General features: G+C 40.9%; 1 protein-coding gene across 8 annotated transcripts in view; it reads right to left on the bottom strand.

Moving 5' to 3' along the window:
• Positions 1–8,425: 8,425 nt before the first annotated feature.
• Positions 8,426–26,309, bottom strand: part of BTRC (beta-transducin repeat containing E3 ubiquitin protein ligase) — a 139,716-nt gene continuing 121,832 nt past the window's right edge. For all 8 annotated transcript variants that reach the window (XM_060768269.2, XM_060768267.2, XM_060768268.2 and 5 more), the window contains 7 exons: positions 26,163–26,281; positions 24,452–24,701; positions 23,086–23,204; positions 17,681–17,791; positions 16,830–16,908; positions 14,181–14,374; positions 8,426–13,389 (listed from right to left, as the gene is read on the bottom strand). In XM_060768269.2, the coding sequence (XP_060624252.1) occupies positions 14,213–14,374; positions 16,830–16,908; positions 17,681–17,791; positions 23,086–23,204; positions 24,452–24,701; positions 26,163–26,281 (840 nt within the window). In that variant the 3' untranslated portion in view covers positions 8,426–13,389; positions 14,181–14,212. The remainder of the gene's footprint in view (positions 13,390–14,180; positions 14,375–16,829; positions 16,909–17,680; positions 17,792–23,085; positions 23,205–24,451; positions 24,702–26,162; positions 26,282–26,309) is intronic.

Genomic DNA, 26,309 nt, shown 5'->3' with positions numbered 1-26,309 from the left:
CCAGCTCCAGAGCTTCCTAGATGATACCAACTACCTAGATCAGTCACAATCTGGTTTCAGGCCTGGTCATGGCACCGAGACGGCATTGGTCGCCTTGGTGGATGACCTCCGCAGAGAGCTGGACAGGGGGAGTGTGACTCTGTTGGTTCTCTTGGACATCTCAGCGGCTTTCGATACCATTGACCATGGTATCCTTCTGGGTCGTCTCTCTGGGATGGGCCTCGGGGGCGCGGTTCTATCGTGGCTCCGGTCCTTCCTAGAGGGTCGAACCCAGATGGTGAAGCTGGGAGACGCCTGCTCGGACCCCTGGCCTTTGACCTGTGGGATCCCACAAGGCTCTATTCTGTCGCCCATGCTTTTTAACATCTACATGAAACCGCTGGGAGAGGTCATCCGGAGTTTTGGAGTTGGGTGCCATCTCTATGCGGATGACGCACAACTCTACTACTCCTTTCCACCTAATGCCAAGGATGCCTCCCGGACGAGTGCCTGGCCGCTGTGTCGATCTGGATGAGGAAGAACAAGCTGAAAATCAATCCTGAAAAGACAGAGGTCCTCCTGGTCGATCGTAAACCGGATCGGGGTATAGGGTGGCTACCTGTGCTGGACGGGGTTACACTCCCCCTGAAGCCACAGGTCCGCAGTTTGGGTGTCCTCCTGGACTTGTCGCTTACACTTGAGGCTCAGGTGTCGGCGGTATCCGGGAGGGCCTTTGCACAATTGAGACTTGTGCGCCAGCTGCGACCGTACCTCGAGAAGGCTGATCTGGCCGGGGTGGTCCATGCCTTGGTCACCTCTAGAATGGATTACTGCAATGCGCTCTACGTGGGGCTGCCCTTGAAGACGGCTCGGAAACTCCAACTGGTCCAGCGGGCAGCAGCCAGGATGCTAACTGGGGCTCATTACAGAGAGAGGTCAACCCTTCTGTTTAAGGAGCTCCACTGGCTGCCATTTATTTTCCGAGCCCAATTCAAGGTGCAGGTGCTTACCTACAAAGCCCTGAACGGTTTGGGACCACCCTACCTGCGTGACCGCATCTCCACCTACGAACCCACACGCTCGCTCCGGTCATCTGGGGAGGCCCTGCTCGTGATCCCATCCATGTTGCAAGCGCGCCTGGTGGGGACACGAGACAGGGCCTTTTCTGTGGCAGCCCCCCGACTTTGGAATGCCCTTCCAAAAGATCTTCGCCAGGCCCCTACTTTAGCAGCTTTCAGAAAGAACCTAAAAACTTGGCTGTTCCGATGTGCCTTCTCAGATTAGGAATCCCCACCCAAGTCCTAGAAGCACTTTAGCACAATTAACATTACTGCACACCGTACTATTTTATTCCCATGCTCCTCCTACCACTCTAGCACTTTTAACCCTGTACCCCATTGCGCTGGCCGGCCCAGTTTTAAAGTGTCATGATGTATTGTTATTGTCGTTATTGCTTGCTTAACTTATTGATTTGCTATGTTTTCTACTGTTGTGTTTGTTTTACTGTATTGTGTTTTGAGGCTTCGGCCTGTGTAAGCTGCATCGAGTCCTCCGGGAGATGCTAGTGGGGTACAAATAAAGTTAATAATAATAATAATAATAATAATAATAATTGGCTCAGATTGGCAGCCAGGTTGCGAACAGGAGCAATGTACAGGGAGAGATCCACTCCCATGTTGCAGCAGCACCAGTGGCTGCCAGATTGCTTCTAGGCTAAATACAAAGTGCTGATCATTACCTTTAAAGCCCTAAACGGCTTGGGTCCAGGCTATTTGACTGATCACACCTCTTCTTACAAACCAGCCCAGGCACTGTGGTAATCAAAGGAGGCCTTGCTTTTGGCCTCACCTCCATCTCAAGTATGGCTGGTGGGAATGAGAGAGGGCCTTCTCTGTGGTTGCCTCCCACCTCTGTAACTCCTTCCCTAAAGAAATAAATCTGGCCCCCTCCCTCCTCTCTTGCAAAAAACAACTGAAGACCTACCTTTTCTCACTAGCATATGGAGAGGAGGAGGATTAGATGGTTGAGAGATCACTACCGGGCCTCTGGTTGAGAACTATTTGTATTTGGGCTTTTCTGGTCCACTCAGCTCAATGACCTCATTCGACTACATAACCAACCCATACCCTTTTGTGCACCCTTGCTGGCTGTTGTAAATTAATGTGGATGTTTTGTTTAGATTTTATTTTACTATAAAATTTTGTCTGACTAAGTATAGTTTATTGATGTTAGGTTTAATTGATTAATGTTAGGCTTTAGTTTGATGTTAGGTTTTAATGGGATTTTATGTCAGTATTTGTTTTATGTAGGCATTGAATGTTTGCCATTGTATGTTGGAATCTACCCTGAGTCCCCTTGGAATATAATTATATTATTATTATTATTATTATTATTATTATTATTATTATTACCGTATTATTATTACCGTATTATTATTATTATTATTATTATTACCACCGTATTATTATTATTATTATTATTATTATTATTATTATTATTGAAATAGATCTGAACAGACTGAGCATGAGCAACACAAATGGGTATATTTATCAGCAAAAATTTTAATTAAAAATTTTCTTATATCAAAATAAGTTTACAGGATCTCTACAGTGTTTTTTTTTATAACATCATTGTATGGATATTTAGCATGACACATCAGTTCTAAGTCACGAATAACTTTTTTCTCTCTTTGGAAGATTTGGTAACTATGCAAATACTGTATTCTACAATTGAGCTCTTGTACTTGTCTTTAAAATTAAATTATAGGCTTTGAAAGATGCATTTCCTGCAGGGTGGGCCACTCCCAATTCAAGCGCTAGCATCATGTTTCAGCAGCAAATGGGTTATCTCTCATTTCCAGTGTAACACGGGATTGTCGTGCATGGAAAAATGATTTATTCTTTGGTTTCTTTAATGATGAGCTTGAGTTGGTGATATCCACTGAAGATACTGTGATGAAGGAAGGGGATTTCTTCTCCTCAAGAGGATGAGTATTTCTACTCTGGAAAACAAGCAGGTACTATAGGGGAAAATCAAGGCCTACAGAGCTAGAAAGGAAGTCACGCTGCATTTGCACTGTAGAATGAACGCAGCTTGATACAATTTCAACTGCCATGGTTCATCACCATGGAATTATGGGAGTTGTAGTTTGGTGTGGCACCAGAACTATTTAGCAGAGAAGGTTAAAAAACTTGTAAAACTACACTCTAATCAATCTTTAACATTGAGCAATGTCAGTTAAAGTTGTGTCAAACAGCATTTATTCTACAGTGTAGAAAGAGGAACTTTTAATAAGTTAGGTAAAGGTAAAGGTTTTCCCGACATTAAGTCCAGTCATGTCCGACTCTGGGGTGTGGTGCTCACCTCCATTTCTAAGCTGAAGAGCCAGTATTGTCCGTAGACACCTCCAAGGTCATGTGGCCAGCATGACTGCATGGAGCGCCATTACCTTCCCGCCAGAGGTAATTGATCTACTCACATTTGCATGTTTTCAAACTGCTAGGTTGGCAGAAGCTGGGGCTGACAGCGGAAGCTTACGCCGCTCTCCAGGTTCAAATCTGCGACCTTTCAGTCAACAAGTTTAGCAGCTCAGTGGTTTAACCTACTGCACCACTGGGGGCTCCTTTAATAAGTTAATCAGAGCTTAATTTTTACAATAAAAATTCTCTCAAGCCTTTTCAGGCTGGCAAGAAGAGGGAAACAAAGACGAGACTGCCATAATTCATCCACTGATCCTGGACAAATACTTATTTCTGTTGGAGAACTGTGGTGGGCCAAACCATTAAATCCCTGGAGCCACAAGCCAGGCACAAGACTGAAAATGCATAGTAAACAATACATTTTGTGGTTACCCAACTATGTGTTGCTTAACTCTACTAATGAAAGAATATCTTTGTTTCCTCAGAAGGTGAAAGAAGACACTTGCATAAACCATAAATTGTGCCTAGCTGGAAGAGCGTTGTGCCACAAAATCAATTCGTAGCATCCCCAGCTATCAGCAGGTACAGTTTGAACTTCTCTTATCTAGAATTTTGAAACCCCAAATTAGAAATTGTCCACATACATGCCTGTGATAATAGCTCCTTTGCTTTCTGAAACTTTTACATAAAACTTTGTTTCATGTAAAAAATAAAAATAAAATTATATTATAAAATCACCAGCATGTGGGTTTTCAGAGCTGTTGCGGACTCCCGATACTGGTATCAGCAGACGCACCCATATTCCCAGGTCTAATGAGGGAGGTGATGGTAATAGAGTGGTAAGGTGACAGTCCAACAGAGCCAGTGTGCTCATGGGTTGAGGGTTCACCACCGCAGGTTGGGGACAGAATGTGTGGCTGCCTGTGGTATCCGTGTACATGAATTCTCAGTCTCAGAAGGCAATGGAACCCCCTTTCTGCATAAATCATGCCCAAAAACTGTTGTGGTAGGTTCACCTTTGGGCAAGTCCAAAATGACTTGAAGGTACACAGCAATGGCTATGTAGCTTTATGTAAAACCTAACCATTAAGCAAGAAGGGACCTCTTTTTTTGGTCTACATGTGGTGCACAGCAATGGCATGAATGTGAAAGTGTCAGATACTGTGGCAGCACTTTTACAAAACCCAAGTGTGGGCATAGTGCAGCTGTCCAGTTACGGTTGGCTTGTAACTCCTAGCAGCCTTGGTCAGCATGGCCAGTGGGGAGGAATGCTTGGCAGCAGCAGTTCAACAATGTCTGGAAGGCCAGATTTTAATCCCCAATATAATTAAGATGGTTAGTTGTGAAAATCCTCCACATAAATTTGTTTCAAAACTCAAGACTCACCCTTGATTGCAAATTCGTTATATAGGGTTTGTGTGTTCCTGTTGGACCAATTCAGGGAGCGCATAGAAATAGCTTCTAAACAATTTATGCCACAGTATATTTCAGTGATCTTAAACCTTATCCAATTAGGTTGTTATAATGTAGTATGTTTCTAGAGGAGGTTGGTGTGTATTCTTGGGACAGTTTGGAGAGAGGTCACCCCCCACCCCCAACCTCAACAGGATATCTAAATGATGACTGTATTAAGGTGGCGTAATGAGTTTGTATAGATGATCCCAAAATTCCATGCTATCTGCTTATCCTGCCCTTCAGGTGGGAGATAAAGGAAGAGGGTGGGATTTCTGGAGTCATTACAGAAATAAATGAATCACGATCTTGGAAAGGGGGCATAGTTTAGCATTTTGACAGAAGTTATATATCATCTATATTATATAGATATAAACATTGGGTTGTTGTAGGTTTTTCCGGGCTATATGGCCATGTTCTGGAGGCAATTTTTCTCCTGACGTTTCGCCTGCATCTATGGCAAGCATCCTCGGAGGTAATGAGGTCTGTTGGAACTAGGAAAAATGGGTTTATATATCTGTGGAATGACCAGGGTGAGACAAAGGACTTTTGTTTGCTGGGGCTAGCTGTGAATGTTTCAGCTGATCATCTTGATTTGCATTCAGTGGCTTGGAAGCGCCTGGGGGGAATCTTTTGTTGAGAGTGATTTCATGTGCCTGTTTGTTTCCCCTCTGTTGTTTTGCTGCTGTAATTTTTGAGTTTTTTTAATACTGGTAGCCAGATTTTGTTCATTTTCATGGTTTCTTCCTTTCTGTTGAAATTGTCCACATGCTTGTGGATTTCAGTGGCTTCTCTGTGTAGTCTGACATGGGCTCAAAGCCAACCTTAAAAACTCTGGCATAGACACTGAGAACTGGGAAGCCCTGGCCCTTGAGTGCTCCAGTTGGGAGGTCAGTTGTAACCAGCAGTGCTGCAGAATTTGAAGAGGCACGAATGGAGCGTCAAGCCAACCTCAACCGGGACCGCCTTCCACCTGGAAACCAATGTCCTCACTGTGGGAGATGTAGATCAGGAATAGGGCTCCAGAGTCACCTACGGACCCACCACCAGGATACTACACTTGGAGGACCATCATCCTCGGACTATGAGGGGTCGCCTAAATAAGTAAGATACCTTGAATTCTGGTAAAATAGTTGCAGCACTATGTGTGCTTTCTGTGTTTGCTTTACTGAATTATGAACACAAAAGATCCAATGAGAAGAATAACAGCAAGCATTCTAGATCTCATCATCCTTGGATCAACATTATAACTAAATAGTTGCTTTTCAAGCACTGTATCTTCTAAAGCAACAGTTAGAACTTTCACGCAAGCATACGGTACTATACATTGAGTATATAACTTGCTATTTTCTGAAAAACACACACCCCACATTGTCAGGAATTCTGCTCAATTCACAGTGCTTGAGCTGGAAATCACTGTTACTGAAAGGGCTTTTAAACAAAGTATTTTATGAATCACCTACAACAATATAAATGCGGGATTGGCAACATAAGAAGCAGCTGCAGTTTTGCACTTAGTTCACTTCCACAATATCTGGAAGGACAGGTTGCTTACCTGTAACCATGTTTCTTCGAGTGGTCGTCTGTGTGGGTTTGTGTAGATTCACAGAAAACCAGTCGGAGAAATATTGTTACATATAAGCAACCAGTCCTTTTCCTCCATAGTCTCTGTAAATGCACACAATATGGAGACTAGCAAGCTTAAGGCATAGGTAGATGGGACATATGTCAAACCAACACCATGTAGTGAATTTTTTTTTTGTCATGTCAGGAGCATCCTGTTGTGAGAGAATTGGCCGTCTGCAAGGACGTTGCCCAGGGGACGCCCGGATGATTTTGGTGTTTTATCATCCTTGTGGGAGGCTTCTCTCATGTCCCCACATGAGGAGCTGGAGTTGATAGAGGGAGCTCATCTGCCTCTCTCCAGATTCGAACCTGCGACCTGTCGGTCTTCAGTCCTGCCGGCACAGGGCTTTAACCCACTGCGCCACCGGGGGCTCCATGTAGTGAATAAAATGATGTGTTTCTTTACTACATAGAGAAAAGACAAGAACATAACAGTGTCATTGCATCACAACAGTGAACGAACTTGGATGGACCAAGCTATGTAACATAACATGACATCTCAAGCCCACTGCCTATAGAAGGCTGGGTCAGTGTAAGAACAGAGAGGAACATAGTCTCACCCCTTTATTATATCTTATTATTTTTTGTCACCTTCTGCCATGCAGATTATCTAGGTGGGGAACGGCCTGATGTTATCTGTTGGGGAAGGCAGGCCGATGCAGTATGCCTCCGGGTTTGGCAAGAGATCCAGGCCCAAAGAAAGAACAGATTCTGAGTGAACAGAATTTGCATTGTCCTGGTTGGGCTTGCAGCCATCAAACTAGTGTGGAGGTGGCAGGGGTGTTCTTGGTATTGTGGGCCCCATACAGGGTGCCACTAGTGCCTCTGAGGCTCTAAGAGGTGTCAATCTCCTTGGGGTCTGCTTTGATGTGGAGCCCTGCACCGCTCCTGCCAGTTGTGCTGATGCCTGCCCCTCTCTGGGGTAGTCATTGGCTCCAGGAACACTTCTTCCTGAGCTTGAGGCTGTGGAGCCAGTTGTGGTGAAGGTTGTGTTGGGGTCTGGATGACTGTTTGAGTTGATCTGGATGGAGAATCCTGACTCTCGCTTTGGACATTGATACCACTACCGAATCTGGTGATGAGCGAACCAATGGGCTGGTTGGAGGGACAGCAATGGTCGATGAGATGAGGCCACTGAGGAAGAGGCTTTGTCTCTTTTAGATGAAGAGGAGGAAGAAGCTTGTTGCTTGTCTCCTCCTCTTGGGCATGGGCTGACTCAGCAAAGTCAGGTTGGCCTCAAGCGATTTTCTTGGGGTCAGGGGAATTGGGAATGAGGGAAAGTGTATTGACCTCTCCATGTGGGCTCATTTCAACTCCCCTTGCATGAGTTTGAATGAGATACACACAGAAGAGGTAGAGGGCGGAGTCGCTGTGATCAATCATGACGACTGTGCCGAGGCCATTGAACTCAAGGTTGACAGAGACCTGAATGGTGGTGGGTGAGCCAACTGCTGCACTGGTTGGGGCAGTGGGCAAGAAGACATCAAGGCTCTAAAAGATTTTGAGCCCTTTGAAGCTGTCAAACTCTTTGAAGCAGCCACTGATGGTGCTGAGGTAGAAGTGGCTACGGAAGTTGATAGAGCTAAGGACTGACGGTGCAACAGTGCCTTTAGCCTAGCCACCCTGTTTTTTCTCACTTGAGCCGTGAAGGTTTGGCAATGGCGGGTCCTTGCCGAGGCAGAGCAAGTACTTGTGTGAAGCTTGAAGCATGCCACTGACATCCCTATGAAGTTCCAAAGAGAGCTGCATGGTGGGACAAAAGGAACTCTAGAGCCAGGGCATCTAGAGAGGAGTGGGCGGGGTTACTGCCAAAATTTGAAAGATCACAGCTTGAAAAGCTTTCCTTTTGAGCCTTTGTAGACGCAGTAACTCCATACTGTGTGCATTCACAGATGCCAGGAAGAAAAAATAACTTTCATTTGATTCAAGAAATAAAAACACTCAAAAGGTTTGGAGATTCATATATTTGTATTTAAGTTATCTTCTGAACAGTTAAAATATTTCTTTTAAAAAACCACACTTGTTACCATGACCCTAGCTCAAGTGAACATTAGTACATTAGCGACACAGCACCAGAACATAATCACAAAAATTCCAAAGCACTCATTACTTTTAGAATCTAGAGAACAAAGAGAGCAGAGTTACAAATACGATCGTATGCTTTTCCTTTCAACCTCCTGTGCCCACAATTCTCCGAGCTTCCTGCAGTTGCAATAGACATGTAGTAGTCTATTGGGTGTAAACTTTCAAGGGAACAAGAAGATATTAGATAAGAGTAATTGTCATTATAACCAATTCTCTTTTGCCAGATTGTGAAGTTGCATCCCTTCCCACTATGATATACAAAAGCAAAACAGACAATTCCCTTTTAAAGAATAAAGACACAAAAAGGTTTGTTGTTATATTCTGAGCAGCACTCCAATGTATGACCAGCAGCTATTTTTTCTTTCCCACTTCAACCAGTCATGATTTGATATGTGAAAATTTACAGCTCCTTGTTTACTTCCACAGAGTTATGCAGTTCAAAACTCTGTGTTAAACAATAAAAGCAGCTAGTAGGATTACAGTTATACGTAGAAAATAAAACAGAGCATTTAGAAGCATTTCAGAAAAAAATGTTCCTCTGTATTTTTCTAATAAAGCATCTGCTTGGAGCAGCGTTGCCCAAATGCCGGTGTTCCAGATTTTTTGGACTTCACCTCCCAGAATCTCTGATCACTGGCCAAGGCAGCTGAGGCTCTTGGGAGCTGAAGTCCAAAACACTTGAAGGGCCAGAGTTTGGAAATCATTGGCTTAAATGTAATGCAAGCAGGGCACATTTTTTTCAATTCTGCACTCACAGTAGGAATGTATGCATATTGGATCCTTGAGAATCTCAGCTTCCACTTTAAAAAATGTTTCTAGCCTATGTTGTAGTGAAAATGCATTAGAAAGCATGCAAGAATAATTGTGAAATGCTCTGTCAAACAGTGGAGCATCAGTTTCTGCAGTCCATCTTCACAGCCTTGTTTTGCTCTTTCCCGTACAGTCAGCCCCTCACAACCATCAAGTCTCTCTGACAGGTTGGCTTTCTGTGCCCAACATTTGTATACTACGCAAGAACTCAAATACTGAGTTCAGAACAAAGCATGCAAATTAACACTTAAGCAAATTTGGGCACTTTTTTTGGGTTTGTATAATTCATTGTGAACACTGACATTTGGGTTTTCTACGCACAAAAGGAGACCAGGCAAATACTGCATCAGGAAAAGTGATTTGAGATCGGAGAATATGACCCAGATAACAGCTTCTAAACAGAGTTAGACTTATTTTTGTCACCCAGTGATAGGGTTGATGTGGATGTCTAATATCCCCTTCCTGACATACTCCACATCAGTGGGAAAGATCACTAACTTATAAATCTTGGCATGATCATTACTTTACAGGATCCGAATACAACTGAGCAACAACTCAAGCACATTCTCCAGACCTCAGGAAGGATGCAGCAGGATCTTGGAGAGAGCTTCCATTCTGAAAAGCAGATGGAGAGTCACCCAACTGCAATTTCACTAGGAAGCTCTACAGAGGATGGGTTCAACCCATGCATAAATTTAGTAACCATGTTACAGATCAGGATCAAGAGGTGTGTCTTATAATACAAAGATGTTGCTCCCAGAACATGCAGTTCCTAACATGCAGCATTTAAACTTGTGGAGGTTGCTTAGGGAAAGGTGGCTTACAGTCAAAATTGTGCTTCCATTTTACCATAGTGAGCTCACACTGGATATGTGGGACTGATTTCATTCGAAAGGGAGATCACCCAGAAACACTACTTAGGGAGCAAAGGAATACCATGTGGAAGGTCTCCTGTTTCAGGAGAATTACTATTTGATGGGAACCTGGGGCACAGCTTGGAATTGTTAATATGCATCATATAGGGCATAAGGGACCATGAAAACATTGTGTGTCATTTCTGAGTTTGTCTAATATTTCCTCCCCAAATAGAGGAGGATGTGCTAAGAAGGAGGCATGCAACTTGGATAGGCCTTCATTACAGAAAACCACTAGATTTTCCTCCTGCAAAGAGTTCACTCATCCCAGTATAAAGGAACAGTGGGAAAAAACACAGGGATTGGCATTTCTCCTGACTGTTAACTCTATATGTTTGAGCCTCATAACATTTTTGAGAGGTGCCAAACACCCACTATTTATTTCCAAATTCAAAATAGAGAATGCTACCCTCTCCTGTTTTTACATTTCACAAGCAAGCATAGAGCCATAAAACAGTCACCAAGCATTCAGCTTGTTGGAACATGAAAAGTGTTCACCATTACGGTATAGGATTCCTATGCAACATATTCAGTTGTGCACACACACACACAGCTTATGAGAATTAGCTGTCTTACTGTTAGAAATGCCCATTTTATATAGTAGGGTCATCTCCTATGATTAAAGAGTTAGTTGTGCGTTGCAAGTGAATTCTTTCCTGTCGACTCCTCTACTTCAGAGTGAAAGGCAGGAGGACTATTTGTGATCAGCAGTTCCAAGTCAACATTTCATTCTAAAGCAAGCTCTAGAACTCAGTGTATTCTAGGAAGACAAAAAAAGAAAACTCCTCCAGCTCCCAGTTCAAATCCCTTCAGGATATTGATCCCATTAGGATATGAAACACTGATGCATAGAAATAACCAGATACAAGGCTTTGAGCCTTCCAGTGAACACCAGCCTTTCTAAATGGTTAGAAATAGAATAGGCTGAAAAAAACTGTAAACGCCATTTTTAAAGAAATTCTTCAAACTTGAGAGGGATAGAAATGGAAAGAGCAGATTTCTCAAGTAGTCTTTTCCTATAGTGGGCTTTCATTTTATTAAAAAAACACCACTTCTTCCTTTGAAATTTTTAAAGCAAAACATACTATAGTTAATTGTTCAGTACCATGTTTGATTAGAAAACCCAAAAGCATTGCTTAGAAACGTTCAGAAACGGCAGCAAGAAAGATCAGGACCATAATAACCAAGGAAGGGTTGCACCAGCAATCTCTTATTTGATCCCCAAACTCCTTGTAACGTAGCCCACCTGCAAAAAAATGTGCTTGACACAGCCACAACCAAATAGACACACACACACACACACACACCAGCATTCAGGTGAGAAAGCACTGATCTCACAGCTCTGCCTGCAAGCAAGAGAACGGAAATAACCTGTTGATGCTCCAACTATAGCCGATCTGCCGTCTTGTACAGAGTCAACACTGCAAAGTCTATAGGCCAGGGACCTAAGGGGATAGTGATTAAAGAGCGTCAAGGGCAAAAGTGTGTCTCCAAATATAAGAAAACGTATGTGGTGTACTACGCAGAGTAAAATCTTCTGATATCTGGAGGGCTTATGTTTACGATTACAGAAAGACAGGTGCATGTGTGCATGAATAGATCAACATAATCCCTGTCCAAAAAGAACAGTTACTGCTGACTATGCCTTTGGTGAAGATATGGGTGTGGATGACATATAGACTGAATACCCTTGGATAGGGCAGAGGAGCTCAATGCAAATCAATACTAACAGACAGGACCAGCTGTCCAATTATCCTTAGTTCCACCAACTTATGAACGTATTGAGCCTGGCTTGGTAAATGCCAAAATTGAGCCATTTCCACTCCCAAAGAAATGAAGAATATACAGGTTACAGACGTAACTTGCCTGGCTAGCAGCATAAGTTCAAATATTAATTCTTGTTTCCTTTCTTCCTCAAACAAATGCTTAACAGAAGAGTTAGTATCTTGTTGTCAAAAGACAAGACTTCTAATAGTCTCATGAGATCATGACAATTATCAGAATCGCTTCTGAAGGCAGTGGGGGTAACTTAGTACCACGGGACAGGTTTGTTTTTGGTCTTTTCTGCCACTAGACAAGATTCCCCGTGTTTCTTTTCCTCTGTTCTCCCATCCTGCATTAATTAGCCTTAATAACTTGCAGATTGTAATGAGAAATCTCCGTAAGCCTTCACTGCTTCAGTAGTTCCTTTCCAGCTGATTTTTTTTGGCATTGTACAACAGCCAGCCTGCCAGTAACAATACAATCAGGTTAGCAAGAAATATTTGAATGACCACGTCATTCACTCAGTACTGATGGGAGTTCATGAAGATACTTCCAATATTGGCATCATACTATTCCCTACAATAAAGGATCCAGGTCCCATGGTGCTTCAAGGCAGAAGCAAGGAGAACAAGGGACTTTGTTCTTACCAAGACCTGCAATGTAGTGAACCATTATGTAGCCACATTACAACCATTAATCCTCTCTTCCATTACAGTACTAAACTTTGACCGAAGTGAACCATTCATCTGATGTCAACTCTCGACCAACATTTCATATACATGAATAATTGCAAAGGCTTAGATAAAATTGTTGAAACTTTTATCATGATCTTTTAACTGATTTCTGGCCATCAGGGCCTCTTTTTTTCAAAAATCTGGCCACTCTCTAAGGCCGTCCCACAAATAAGTAGAAGTGCTTACACAAGCCCCTAAAGGTGGAGGCATCAACCAGCTGTTCCCCTTCTATCAATACATCAAATGGCGAGTGTCCTGAAAGAACGCAGGGTGGCAACGATTTTTCTGCTTAAGAGCAAAACAAGAAACATGGCAACATGTTAAATATATTTATAAGATGCCTGTAGTCGGGACAAGAGAGGAGATGTGGTGGGATAGAAGAGGGGAAGTCTAACACATCAGTCACTCAGGAAACATAAACGAAATCTTCTGATATAGCAGCACTTGAGCAGTCAGCCGAGTTGAGATGAACTCGTTCAAGATCAACCTCTTGCCAACTTGGTTCCAGAAGTGTATCTGAGGGCCTCTGTTCAGGAATATGTTTTGTGGGTAATTCTTTTGCCCTGGCGTTGGCAGACAGTTTAAATATCGCAGCTTAAATGAGTCCTGGAAGTGGGGAAAAAAAAGACAAGGCATGAATTACACAGCTCAACAAGATTTTTTTCTTAGTGTTTTGGTTTTTAGGTCTGTTCCTAGGATTATTTGGGGCACTGATTCAGAAAATTGCATTGGATAGATTGCATCACCTCTAGTTTCTTAGATATGGTTATCAATTTTTATGGGCAAGTAGATGAAGACTTGCTATATGGCATATATTCTGTATCTCAAAAAGGAAAACTGGGACCATTTTTGGAATCAGCAGGTCAAATATACCTAGAAACAGATCTCACACTTGAGGCATCAAAATGTGTGTTGGCCAGTGTTATATATGGACTAAAGGGTCATTGCAAGGTATGAGGGTGATGTTTAACTGTCTAACAGTCACTTTAGCTGGAGAACTGTGAGTTTAGATAAATCCCAGAGCAAAGTGTTCTATCTCAAAATGACCAGCCAAATGTAGATACAGTTGGCCAATCCTTTGAAGTACAGAAAATGGGGGCTAAGTAATATCTACTCAGATCCTCCTTTCTAAACTTAGTTTCTAAATTGTTTTCTTCAGACAAAAAGAAACAAATCTTATTGGTAAGAAAATAAATGACTGACTAGAAGAACTGATGAGGGAATGGCCTTCTAAACTCCTATTTGAAGCCACTTATTCCGGTTTTTGGGAAGACTGTGTTAAAGAATCAGACAAAACTTGGGACTTTTAGAATACTGTAAACTACTTGGACATTTATATCTATTGTATCTCCACTATACACCACACCTGCCATCACCAAGACCTCTTGGGTTTTTACCTGTGTAAGTGTGAGGTACAGTTTAGTGCTATTTATCTAGAGATGTAAGTATATGTTCTGGAAGGTGAGCGGTTAGAATCTCCTTGAGTAGCCAGGTCATTGAGGAAGTCCCAGATAAGGATGGTGTCATCATGCGAGCTGCTCACAATCTGAAATTCATCAAACTGGAGCCGGAAAACTCTGCCAGAGTGCTCCTGGGTGAAGGAAGAGAGAAGCCAAAATGAGTGCATTTTTCTAGTTACTGAAAGCTTAATCAGGCACATCATATTTCATATTTTCTAATCACTGCTTGAAATGAACGTTACACAGCCCCAAAACTTTTTTTTCTTGGTATCTTGGTTTTCAGGCCTGTTCCTGGGTTTTTTTTTTAGGTCACTGGTTCAAAAAACTGCATTGGATAGACATCATCAATTTTAGTTTCTTAGATATGGTAATCATGATTATCTATGGGGGAGCAGATGAAGACTGGTATATGGCATATGTTCTGTATCTGAAAAACTAGAGCTGATAAGAGGGAAACTGGTGTGATTTTTGGAATTAGCAAGTCAAATATACTCAGAAACAGGTCTAACCTTTGAGGTACCAACATGTGTGTTGGCCAGTGTTATGTCACTAACAGGTTTACAGATGGTCCACTAGTTGGTCTACGAACTGACTACTTTCATCTGACGTACTTTTCTCCTAATAGTTCTACATGTAGTCTATTAAAATACAATTACAAAGTTTAGCAACCACCTGCTTATCTTGAATATGATATATTGAGAAATCCAAGAATCAGAATTTCTTTTTTAAATAAGAGGCAAATTTTCAACCCAAACAAAATTAAAGAGAAAGTTGGAATGAACTGGCAGTGTTTGGAAGACTCAGAAATCTGGTGTTGCCTTCTAACACTCAGGGCAAAGAACCCGACTCTCTCTGCCTTCTCTTTCTCCCTTATCATATTCCCAAAGGTCACTTTGACAGTTCCCACCACACTTGAGACAGTTACATATTGCAACATTTTCAAAATTTGGTGAATGAAACACATTACCAAATATTAGAAACACCATTAATAATTATGCTAATTTCACATTTGCTGCAGTCATGGAATTGGACCTTTTTGCTTGCGGCCAACCATAACGTTGTGGGTCAGAAATACAAAACAGCCTATAAACACAAAATGCCCCACATAAATACACCACTGGCCTTTTTTTGGGGTAAACTATCAAACTATTTCTAATGTAAGTGGTGTGAACTAAAAGTAAAAGGATGGTTGCTAAGTTCAGAGGCTGGAGAAAATGACAAAGATTTTCAGGCAGAATCCTGTTGGTGATTCCCAACTACAGCAGACCCATAGAATCAGTTTCTCAGTACTATAAGTTTTTTCACTAATTTTCTATTTTTCTACTTTCTTTTCCTGATTTTTTAAAAAAACTTTTGATTCTGAATTAGATTCTGTTAAATAATTGGTGGGAGGTGGGTACAACATCATGTGTTCATTACAGAGCTAGGATAATTACCAGACATTGAAGAATAGCAGAAAAACTCCACATGGATTATTATTTCAGTTATGAAAGCACCTGTAACCTCCATGTTTCTGCCCAATCATTCTTGGGTAAGACTGTGAGACAACTTAATGAGGCAGTGAAATCTAGGGGTTTGTTTACATTGGTCACTTAGCTACAAGCAGCAGGTTTCATAATCCAGGCTCAGCTGAAGTGTGAACAGAGTCACTCAGGGGCAATGGACACAGACGCCCCCAGTGCCTCATTAATGCTCAATGAATTCTACACTGCTTCCCACATTTGGTGGTCTAGGATCAGAAAAGCAAAACAGGATGCTTCCTTTTTTTTCAATTGACACTGCGTTCTCTATGAAAGAGCATGACAGTATTCAGGGAAGCAGCTGAGCTGGCCCTACACTATGTGGTTTAGCTCAAAACACATTTGGAAGAAATGTATCGGAGCCACTATACTTAAGGATATGTAAGTCAGTGAAGAGGTAAACTCAAGAGATTGTGGACATAATTTTTGGATGAGCATGGCAACCAGGCATGTACCATAGAGACTTGGCTGAATAAGGCAGCAGTGGGGAGGTAATTGAATTCTCTCTCAGCTCTGTGCACAAGGGCTCTCTGTTCAGCAATAAGTGAGATGTAGGCAACCAGGAGGTGGAGATGCCGTGGTCTATTGAGATTCCATCTCCTTGACCAGGTGCCTTATCTCAGTTTCTGGATCTGAGTCTGTGCACCTGAAGCCAGTGGTTAGGACATATTAAGGAGGCAACGGGCTTCCTTTGGAAACATAAACTTGTAACTGTACACAACACAAGTAATGAATAAACAAAAATGTGAAGCTGAAGAAAGATACAAGGCAAATCTCTCCCCCCCCCCCCATAGATTCTAGTGATGTATATGCAAAATCCAGCAAAAAATCCCAAATTTCAAACACTTCTGCTCCCAAATATTTTAGATAAGGGATATATAACTTCTAATATCAACATTTTGGTTTTGATCTCCGGTTCCAATATACAATGAATTTGGATTTGCTGGAGTGACTGCAGATGAACATACTGTATTCTAGTGCAGTTTATCCAACGAAATGAATCTTCCTTACAAATTAATACCGAAGGGATTCTTTTCTCCTGTTTTCAGCAACTGAAAACCCTTACCACAAGAGTACGCAGGCACAGGGTTCCGGCGGGGGCACGAGGGTCCAGGGCAGCCACCAAATCCCACACTTTAATTTTCCTGACAGCAAGGAAGAGAAGATAAATATAAACACCAGAAGAAATTAAAATAAATTAGCTATTATACAACATTTAGATAATATATCCAGTATGTGTGTGGTGGGAGGAGTTCAAGGAAGGGAATGAACACTCAGTACTATTGTTTGGTTCTCCTATTTTCTCTTGGGTCAAACTGGGTATTAAGCTGATCATAAAGGATGAGAAAACTGTGTGGTTAACATAACAAGTGATATCAACAGAATCAGAAACATTCATAAAAGGTTACACTGTAATGCCACACTGTATTGAAACAGACAGATGACAAAAATATGTGAAGCAAAACACCCTTTCTTTTACATGAGAAAGGTAAACGAAGGAAAATGAAGTTATGGCTGCTTCTGTGTAGGTAGATAGGAAGACATGATACTCTTGCAGCTGAATCTATGCTGTCAGGTGAGCTCCCACCAAAACGAAACTCCCTAATTCACTATATCAGAAAGGTTTAGAGAGAGGGACTAGCAATCTCACACTTTTACAATTAATGTGTCATCTGCCATTAATTGTAAAATCCAGGGCTGCTTCAACAATGCTGGGATATGGGAAAATTATTCAAATCTCTGTTTAGCCATAACGCTCACTGGATACTTTGTCAAGTCACTACCTCTCAGTCCATCCTCATACAGATTGGCTTTGAAGATAAGAAATAAGAGATCCTCTGATAAGACTCATTTTGTGTCTTTCTCAACCAAGACTAAGGGGAAAGTGTTTATTAATATCTGTTCTCTATCACTCACCCATCATAGGCTCCGCTTACTATCCTCTTGCTATCAAAGCGAATGCATCTCACCAGCTCTTCATGACCTTCTAGGACTCGCAAGCAAGCTCCACACTCAATGTCCCATAACCTGTCAGAAGACAAGATAAATAATCATTATTAAGTAATTGTTTTAAAATACTGTATTGCCTATTTAATTTAGGAAAAGGAGGACTGTTAATCTCCAATTTTCCTTCTACATTAGTATTTGCACTAAGAATACCAAGATTTTCAATATGAAACCTCACTATTTTCTGTTTCTAAAAAATTCAGTACAGCAGTCATTTTCTGCTTAAATGTCGTTTTGGACAAAATTTCAGTCTTGCTGGGAGTCGGTTTTTCTACTGGAAACCACTCAGGTGGTTTTACTAAAAGCCTTTTTCCCCCAGTAATATCTCCAATTTCAGCTTCTGAGAGCAAATCTGCCACAGTCAACTGTGTCATGGTAGCCTTCAATTACCTTAAAATAATAGATGTGAGAGACCTTTGGTGATTGTTTAGAAATGTCAGGTAGTTTAGAAAGCTGTTGTTGATTTGTGGTTGGAATGGACAGCAAGGAACAAATGGCACAAATTCTTATGCAGCCAAAATATCAGCAAGTTTGCTTTCAAGTCCCACATGATGGTGTTTATATAAAATCACAAACAGTTTGGGTCCAAGTGCTTCCTTCACACAAGGTTTGCATTTTTCACAGATCTGCATGTAATATCTGTCAGTCATATTACAATATAAAATTGATTTGTTGCCAACATAGTGACAATTTGATAAAAAATATACAGCTGATGAGTAAATTATCTATCCCTATCTTGAAGTGATGGATTTGTAATTGGAGTCTGCAGGACTTTTGCAAGGTTGCCCCAGGGGAACAGGTGGTGTTATATATACTTTATGATAGATGGATAAAAAGACAGTTGTTACACATTTTATGACCCATGAAGCAAATGGCTGTGTAACTTGAAAAAGCAGTTCTATGGTTTTTTGACCCCTCTTCTTTCTAAGAAATTGATCTTTTTAATGGTAATTCTACCCTCCAAATTGGAAGACATTTAAAGGTTTCTCTTTATAACAAAATTTACAAGGGATAGGGTATATAAGAAGGTGAAATCACAAGGAAGGTGAAATCTAGAGGGGTGTGTGTGTGAGATAAAGGGTTGAGGAGTTCTCATTGTTCAGAGCTTTTATTTGTACGGCTTGCTATGGTAGTATTCTATTTTTGAAACATGTTACATACTATGGGGGATGGTTGTCAAGTCTGATGTATTTAGTAGAAATTGAAAAAATGTCTCACTTCATATTAGGGCTGTTTATCAAAGACTTGCAAGTTCCTGTAGATATTTGGGGGGGGGGGGGGGGGGAAGAAAACTATTTCATAAATTTTGGTTTTGATGATGATAAAAGAAAGAATATGCCAAACAATAACTTTGAAGAGAGGGGGTAAGAATATATGCATGCAAATAGAACTGTAAAACAAAGATCAACATCACTTTTTCCTCTTCTGTTTTTGATCTGTATTTTTTTAATTTTTATTTCAATGAATTTCAGTATTTTTATCTTTTTTTTCCTTTCAATTTCTCTAGTTCCTTATATATATATTTTAAAAAATTAATGAAAACTTTTTTAAAAAAAGTAAGTTTTTGTTAAAATACAGCTTTAACTGTTGAAGAAAAGAGGTGGCAACAATCTATTAACTTAGGGTTAATTCTTCCTGCCATGAATTTGAGGAATGGTACTATGTCATAAATAGCACCTCTGTGGTGCACTGTACAGCAAAGTATACTTCCTTACTGTTTGGCAAGGCAGATCATAATGTCACTGTCATTTTGTCCATCTCTGGGTTTCTCTTCCATTAATAAGTAACCTTGTGCAACAATCTAACAGCCTCACACTTCACAATATAAGCACTTGCCCTCCTTCTTGAAATCTGCACAGAAAATCAGTGCAAAAAAACACTGTGGTGAAATTACATTTTTGGGCTTGTATTTTTATTTGAGCCCTCCAAGTCTTTTTCATTGTGCAATTTTTTACACTAGCTAAAAATGTTTTTTCTTCTTCCAGGTATTTAATATGATAAATTTCGGATGGTAGATGATATTGTTCTATTTTCTAATTTTGAAATCTGGTGATTTATGTTAAGTTTCTCATTACTGACTTTTTTTGTGTGTCTGGAGTGACTTGAGAAATTGCAAGTTGCTTCTGGTGTGAGAGAATTGGCTGTCTGCAAAGATGCTGCCCAGGGGACGCCCGGATGTTTTGACTTTTTACCATCCTTGTGGAAGGCTTCTCTCATGTCCCCGCATGGGGAGCTGGAGCTGACAGGGGGTGCTCATCTGTGCTCTCTCTCCCCGGATTTGAACCTGCAACCTGTTGGTCTTCAGTCCTGCCGGCAAAGGGTTTAACCCATTGTGTCACCGGGGACTCCTTATTACTGACTGTATTAGTATTGCTTTGTAATCGCTGCCTGCTTAACTTTTTAAATAAATGTTGCTTCATTAAACTTATCTTTAGATTTCAAGATATTTTCCTTTTTGTATTTTTGGTTGGAGTACTGAATGCCCCATGCAGTTTCAAAACTATGGGGCAATGTAAGTGTAATCTCAACATATCACTACTGGACATGTTAAAGTCCTAAAAGTAAATGGAACTGAAGAGTTTCAGATAGAAGAGAAGGGGAGTAAAGAGGGAAGATCAGCCAACTTCCATCCATGCTGCATTTGGAACAGGCCTGTCCTTCATGAATTCGGTAATTCTCGTGTACCTTGTGTCCACTGCTAGAAACCTTTATCCATTAGGCAATAATGTTTAGATGAAGAGGACATAGTGCCCCTCAGTCACATTATACTGACAAGGTGGTTGCTAGCTTAAAATAAACGATACCCTTTCTGTGCGGGGAGCTGTCTGTTGGAAGACAGTATGGGTAAATTTCAGCAATGTCACCAATCTGTCTCCTACACTGATAGGGAAATTAGGGTAGACAATAAGGACTTTATAAAAGGAATTGCCAGGCTCTGTGCCTTTTCTCCTTTCACAGAAGCTGCAATGTGAAGAACTGAAGTTTCTAGGACTTGCTTTTACTGGGCTACATTTGCAGAATTCTAGTTCAAAAACTCTGAAGCTCTTAACCTTTGTAATACCCACTGACAAGTGTGAAATGCTGTACAGGACATGGAGGTCATGCTGCCTTTGCTCAGCAGGTTTACAATCTACATATAAAGGACAAGAGAACAGCAAGGGAAATGCATGCTTCCAGCCAAAGCTTTGCAGAATGATTTCACAAAGCAAGCAGGCCAATATGCCTCAACCTGGATCCTGTCGAGATATGCTGCCGACTACTGCAAAATTCTAGCATACGAATTTTACTCTGTGTAAGCATAAAAGTAATTGTATTCCCCTTTAAATTTATTACCATATTGACATTTATATTTGTTGGTTATTACTATGTAGGTCTGTGGTTGCTTTCCCAAGCTCTGCAATATTTAACTATTTCCTGGTCAGATTCCTACTGAGATTTGTGCTTTCCAAATGTTATATCTGTAGATTTGTTGTGTTTATTTGTTGTTGTTTTCAGAGTGGCAGACTGCTAAAGTGGAGCATCAGACAAAATTCACACATTAAGCAAACACATTTTTTCTCAAAACTAGGTTGCTCTTCAGATATTTGTTGAATCATACCATGAGGCAACACCTAATGCACCTCTTCCAGCAAAGCTATGACGCTACTTTAAAATCTTTTGATCTTTAAAAGATGTTAAATTGAATGCGGCTGGTGAGTGAAGGCGATAATTGGCGAATGGCTTCAACTGTCCCATCCCAATTCCCCATGTCTCTCATTTAAATTGCCTGCTGCACAGCTCTCTGATCTCTTTGTTTTCATTACTCATGTTACTTCAATTACCTCGGTAACTAGCTTTCACTAAAGCTACATTGGTCAATTATCAGCCTCTAAAGTTCCTTAATGAAAGGATTTGTTTCTTCATTGTTGTATCTGCATTTGGACACTCAGCAGTTTAGTATATTTGACCTTGGGCCTACAGAATTACACACAATAACAAGAAAGAAGATCATCACCAACTGGAGTAACCTCTCTTGGTCTAATCAAAACGGACCCCTTGCCAGATTTTAAACATTTGCATACTCAACCCGCTGGGCACCTGGTGGCGCAGTGGGTTAAACCACTGAGCTGCTGAACTTGCTGATCAAAAGGTTGGCAGCTGGAACCCGGGGAGCAGGGTGAGCTCCTGCTATTAGGCCCAGCTTCTGCCAACCTAGCAGTTTGAAAAAATGCAAATGTGAGGTATCACCTTGGCGGGAAAGTAACGATGCTCTATGCAGTGATGCTGGCCACATGACCTTGGGGGTGGTGCTCATTTACATTTCTAAGCCAAAGAACCGGAGTTGTCCATAGACGCCTCAAGGTTGTGACTGCATGGAGCACCGTTACATTTCCGCTGAAGCGGTACCTATTGATCTACTCACATTTGCATGTTTTCAAACTGCTATGTTGGCAGAAGCTGGGGCTGACTTCCGCTCCCCGGATTCAAACCGCCAACCTTCAGCAGCTTAGCGGTTTAACCTGCTGTGCCACTGCGGCCCCCTATGCTACTATACAAATCCTATACTATGGCCCACTATACAAATCCTATACTACTGTTATAATCTGAATGACATCTCAAATATCCATTGTTCTTTTAAGATTTTGTCTGCTCCCAGCCGAAAGACAGCAAACAGACTAAAGTCCAGATCATCTGTTTCAGTCAGGGCCTTTGGCCAAGCACCATAAGAAAAGCTGGGGAGACAAAATGCCAGAAGAACATTGGTCCTCTATTAAAAGTTTCTTCTTGCGAATCCAACTCTTAAGTAGATTTTTATATATTTTAAATAATACTCAGGTCTATATATGAAGGAATATAAAGTGAAAAAGGTACTGCCACAAACTATGGCTGCCATTTTGTAATATTCCCACCTTAAAAACACATATACTATTAAGCAAACACACACACCCAACACACATATACCACTAAGCAAAAATGAAAAAAAACACACCACATCAGAGCCATGTTTCTAGAAGAAACTTCTCCCTAATGTGGCCGGTATGTTTGGAGGTTTGCAAGTGCAAGATTATCTTTTTAATGCAGTGCAACATCTACAAGTGTGGTCTTCCATCTACTTTACAATCTCAATTTAATGGAGTGTGTCAGTGTTTGTAACACAATTATATACCACTATACAGAATAACTCAAGCAGGGAAAATCAGAGCAGACACAAAGTGAACTGGAAACAGGTTAAGCACTCTCACAGTTTGCCTCAAAGTGGCTTATGTTTAAAAAAAGGTCTACTTTTATATATAAAAAAGCCAAAACAAAGTTCAGGAAATTGGGGTATTTCTTACCTGATTGTATTATCTGATGAGCCACTGACTACTAGTCTTTCTCTGTACTGAAGACATGCAATGCCTCTCTTGTGGCCATTTAGAGTACGCACAAATTCACAAGTACTTGTGTTCCATACCTTTAAGGTGGACACAAAAAAGGAAATTGTTAGGAAAGTGACAGACAGAGATATCTGCATACACAAGGATTATTGGCACTTTTTGCGTGATGGTCATTCCCTGTAGTGGACAGAGGGCTATCTGCAAATGGGTGGTGTTCTTCAAATCCCAAGTGCCTATCTATAGGATATCCACTGTCTCCACATGGAGAATCCTGGCACTCACCATAAATAGTATTTTTCTATAGGGGATAGAGGACATCCTGCAGAAAGACAGTGAAATTTTGAGGTGATCCATTTGCAGAATTTTCTCTGTCACAAAGAGAAAGGCCATCTATTCTTAATGGGAGCCTACATAGCAAGGTTGGATCAGGACACAAAAGATTCTGGATACAATTCCCACTTGACTATTAAGCTCATAGAATGACCTTGGGTCAGTCGCACTCTCTCTCTATAATAATAACTTAAATGAAAGATTTTACAGGAAGACCGGTTAAGAAAACGGATTGGAAACTGTTCGATGAATATATGGAAAAACAGCAAACCCGGACACTGACAACACACTAACAGTGTAGGATGGAAAGAAATAGATATATCAAAAATAAACACAGACAGTGAAGCCAACATGGCAAGTAAGAAACAATAGACAAAAATTAAGAAGAGGACATGTAGAAGAAGATTGGGAATGCCAAATCTCTCCCCCCCCCCCTTTTCTGATGTCCCATTCCTGTTTTTTATTTTTATTTTTATCCTTTTTTATTTTTCTTTTCATTTTTCTTTCTTCTTCTTCCCTAGCACTATATATCCAAACCCTTTTTCCCACATCCCAATTGTTTTTCCGATGTTCACTATACTCTTTTTCTATCCATATTCTCTCTCTCTCTCTCTCTCTCTCTATATATATATGATTTGAAATGTGTCAATAAAAATCATATTAAAAATAATAACTTTATTCTTATATCCTGCCACCATTTCCCTGAAGGGACTCGGGGCGGCTTACAGATGGCACAAAGTACCTAAAAACAAACACAAAAGTGAACACAATATAATATAAAATACAATCAAATAAAATACATGCACATATAAAAACATCTCTCTCTCTCTCTCTCTCTCTCTCTCAGTCTAGCCTTTATCACAGGAACATTTTGGCGATAATATGGCAGTAGTGAAAATGGCATATGCCAACGAGCTCCGTGGAGAAAGGTGGGATATAAATGGAACAAACCCAATAATAAACAGGTAACAGTTTAAAGTCATAATGATTTCACCTTTATAGTTCTATCACCTGACGCCGACACAATATACTTGTCATCAAAATCTACCACATTGACAGCTGCCCTGTGTCCGACCAGAACTCTGCGAAGTGTGATATCTGTTGGGGATGCCATGTCCCACACAGCAATGGAACGATCTTTGGAACATGTCACCATCATGCCATTATTAAAGCGCAGGTGCAGTACTGCTTCACAATGATGAATCAGCGTGTTCAGCATCTCACCCGTATTTACGTCCCACACCCTAGAATTTCCAATGTAAGACAAGAAGAAAAGCAAGAGAAAGATTGTAGTTTTTCAGTGAAAGCAGAAGGTTTAGAGCCACTACAAGGGGGCAAAAAAGATTTTATCATTAGACAAAGTCTCACAAATCCCATATTTTTCCATGTCAGAAGCAACTTGAGAAACTGCAAGTCGCTTCTGGCGTAAGGGAATTGGCCGTCTGCAGGGACGTTGACCAGAGTACGCCCGGATGTTTTACCATTCTGTGGGAGGTTTCTCTCATGTCCCCACATGAGAAGCTAGAGCTCGACAGACAAGAGCTTATCCCGCTCCACAGATTCGAATCGCCAACCTGTCGGCACAAGGGTTTAACCCATTGCACTACCTGGGGCTCTGTTAAAAATGTGCCAAAAAGGCCCATCTTACAAGGGTAATTCAGTGGCAATGATCTAAATAGTAGGACTGATGTGAAAAGAACATTTCAATTAAAACACCTTTCTTTCTCTCAGCAACTTTCTGAGAAAGGATATTCTTCTGTTTTAAAGCAGAAGAGCAATAAATGATAGATTGTGTAATTTGACCAATGTGATATCATGGATCCTGATTCAAACTGCTTCACCTTGCTAAAGACAGTATCCAGGGCAAAACATCGCCTCACCCCAAAACTGGCAACACAGTTTGCACTATTAATGACTCAAGAAGGCAAGGAAATAATAAAAAGAAACATCACAATTAGATAAACCTGAGAATTAGACATTTCTACTAGAGATGCAGAGTTTCTGTAATGCAAAATTTGGACTTTCTCAAAATTGTAGTTTCCTAGATATTCCATCTCAATTTTAATAATCATGGGGAAGAGGAGAAAATGGGCAAAATTTACAAACAGGATTTTTTCCTTTAACTGAGACACTTCTTCAGTACGTTTCCTGGTTTTTGACCTGGGCAAATATTATAGATGTATCATTTCCCATCTGCTAATTTTTTTTGGCTCCCAAATGGGAGAGACATATAAAAGATGATGGGGAGCCAAAATGTCTGAAGACGGGGTTAAGCCGGAACCCGAAGAACTACAATGGTTACCAGTTTACCTCATGGCAAATTTTCAATTGCTGATGTTGGCCTTGAAAGCCCAAACTGGTTAAGCTGAGGGTATCAAAGCCCAATGAGGAGGTGTGTTACTATCTTCTCTGAGGCTTTTATTGATCACTTCCAGCATTTTAAGTAAGTTTCATTAGTCAAGAACCTATTTGTTAACTTTTTGAAATCAAGTAAAAGTATTTCCTGTTTACTGTAACATGGCACCTAGCAAAACAGAGGGGGAGAAGGGGTTTGGGGTAATACTTTGCTGATTGCTACTTTAATTCTCCATTCTTTTTTTAAAAAAACCAAAGAACCTCTGTAACTGTTTTTGCATAGCCTGTCAGGAAAATCTGAACCTGTACGAAAAGATAGATATAATTATCGAACATGAATGAATGAATACCTGACAGTGGAATCTGATGATCCAGTGATGATCACTCGCTCATCATACTGAAGGCAAAGAACTGACCCTGTGTGTCCAGTCAGAATTCTCTTGCATTCTAATGTATTCTTGTCCCAGATCTAGGAAGGCAAAGGGGACTTCATCACC

Source organism: Anolis sagrei, chromosome 3, assembly GCF_037176765.1.
Source record: "Anolis sagrei isolate rAnoSag1 chromosome 3, rAnoSag1.mat, whole genome shotgun sequence".
Lineage (NCBI taxonomy): Eukaryota > Metazoa > Chordata > Lepidosauria > Squamata > Dactyloidae > Anolis > Anolis sagrei.
This window is presented reverse-complemented; position numbering and strand designations above follow the sequence as displayed.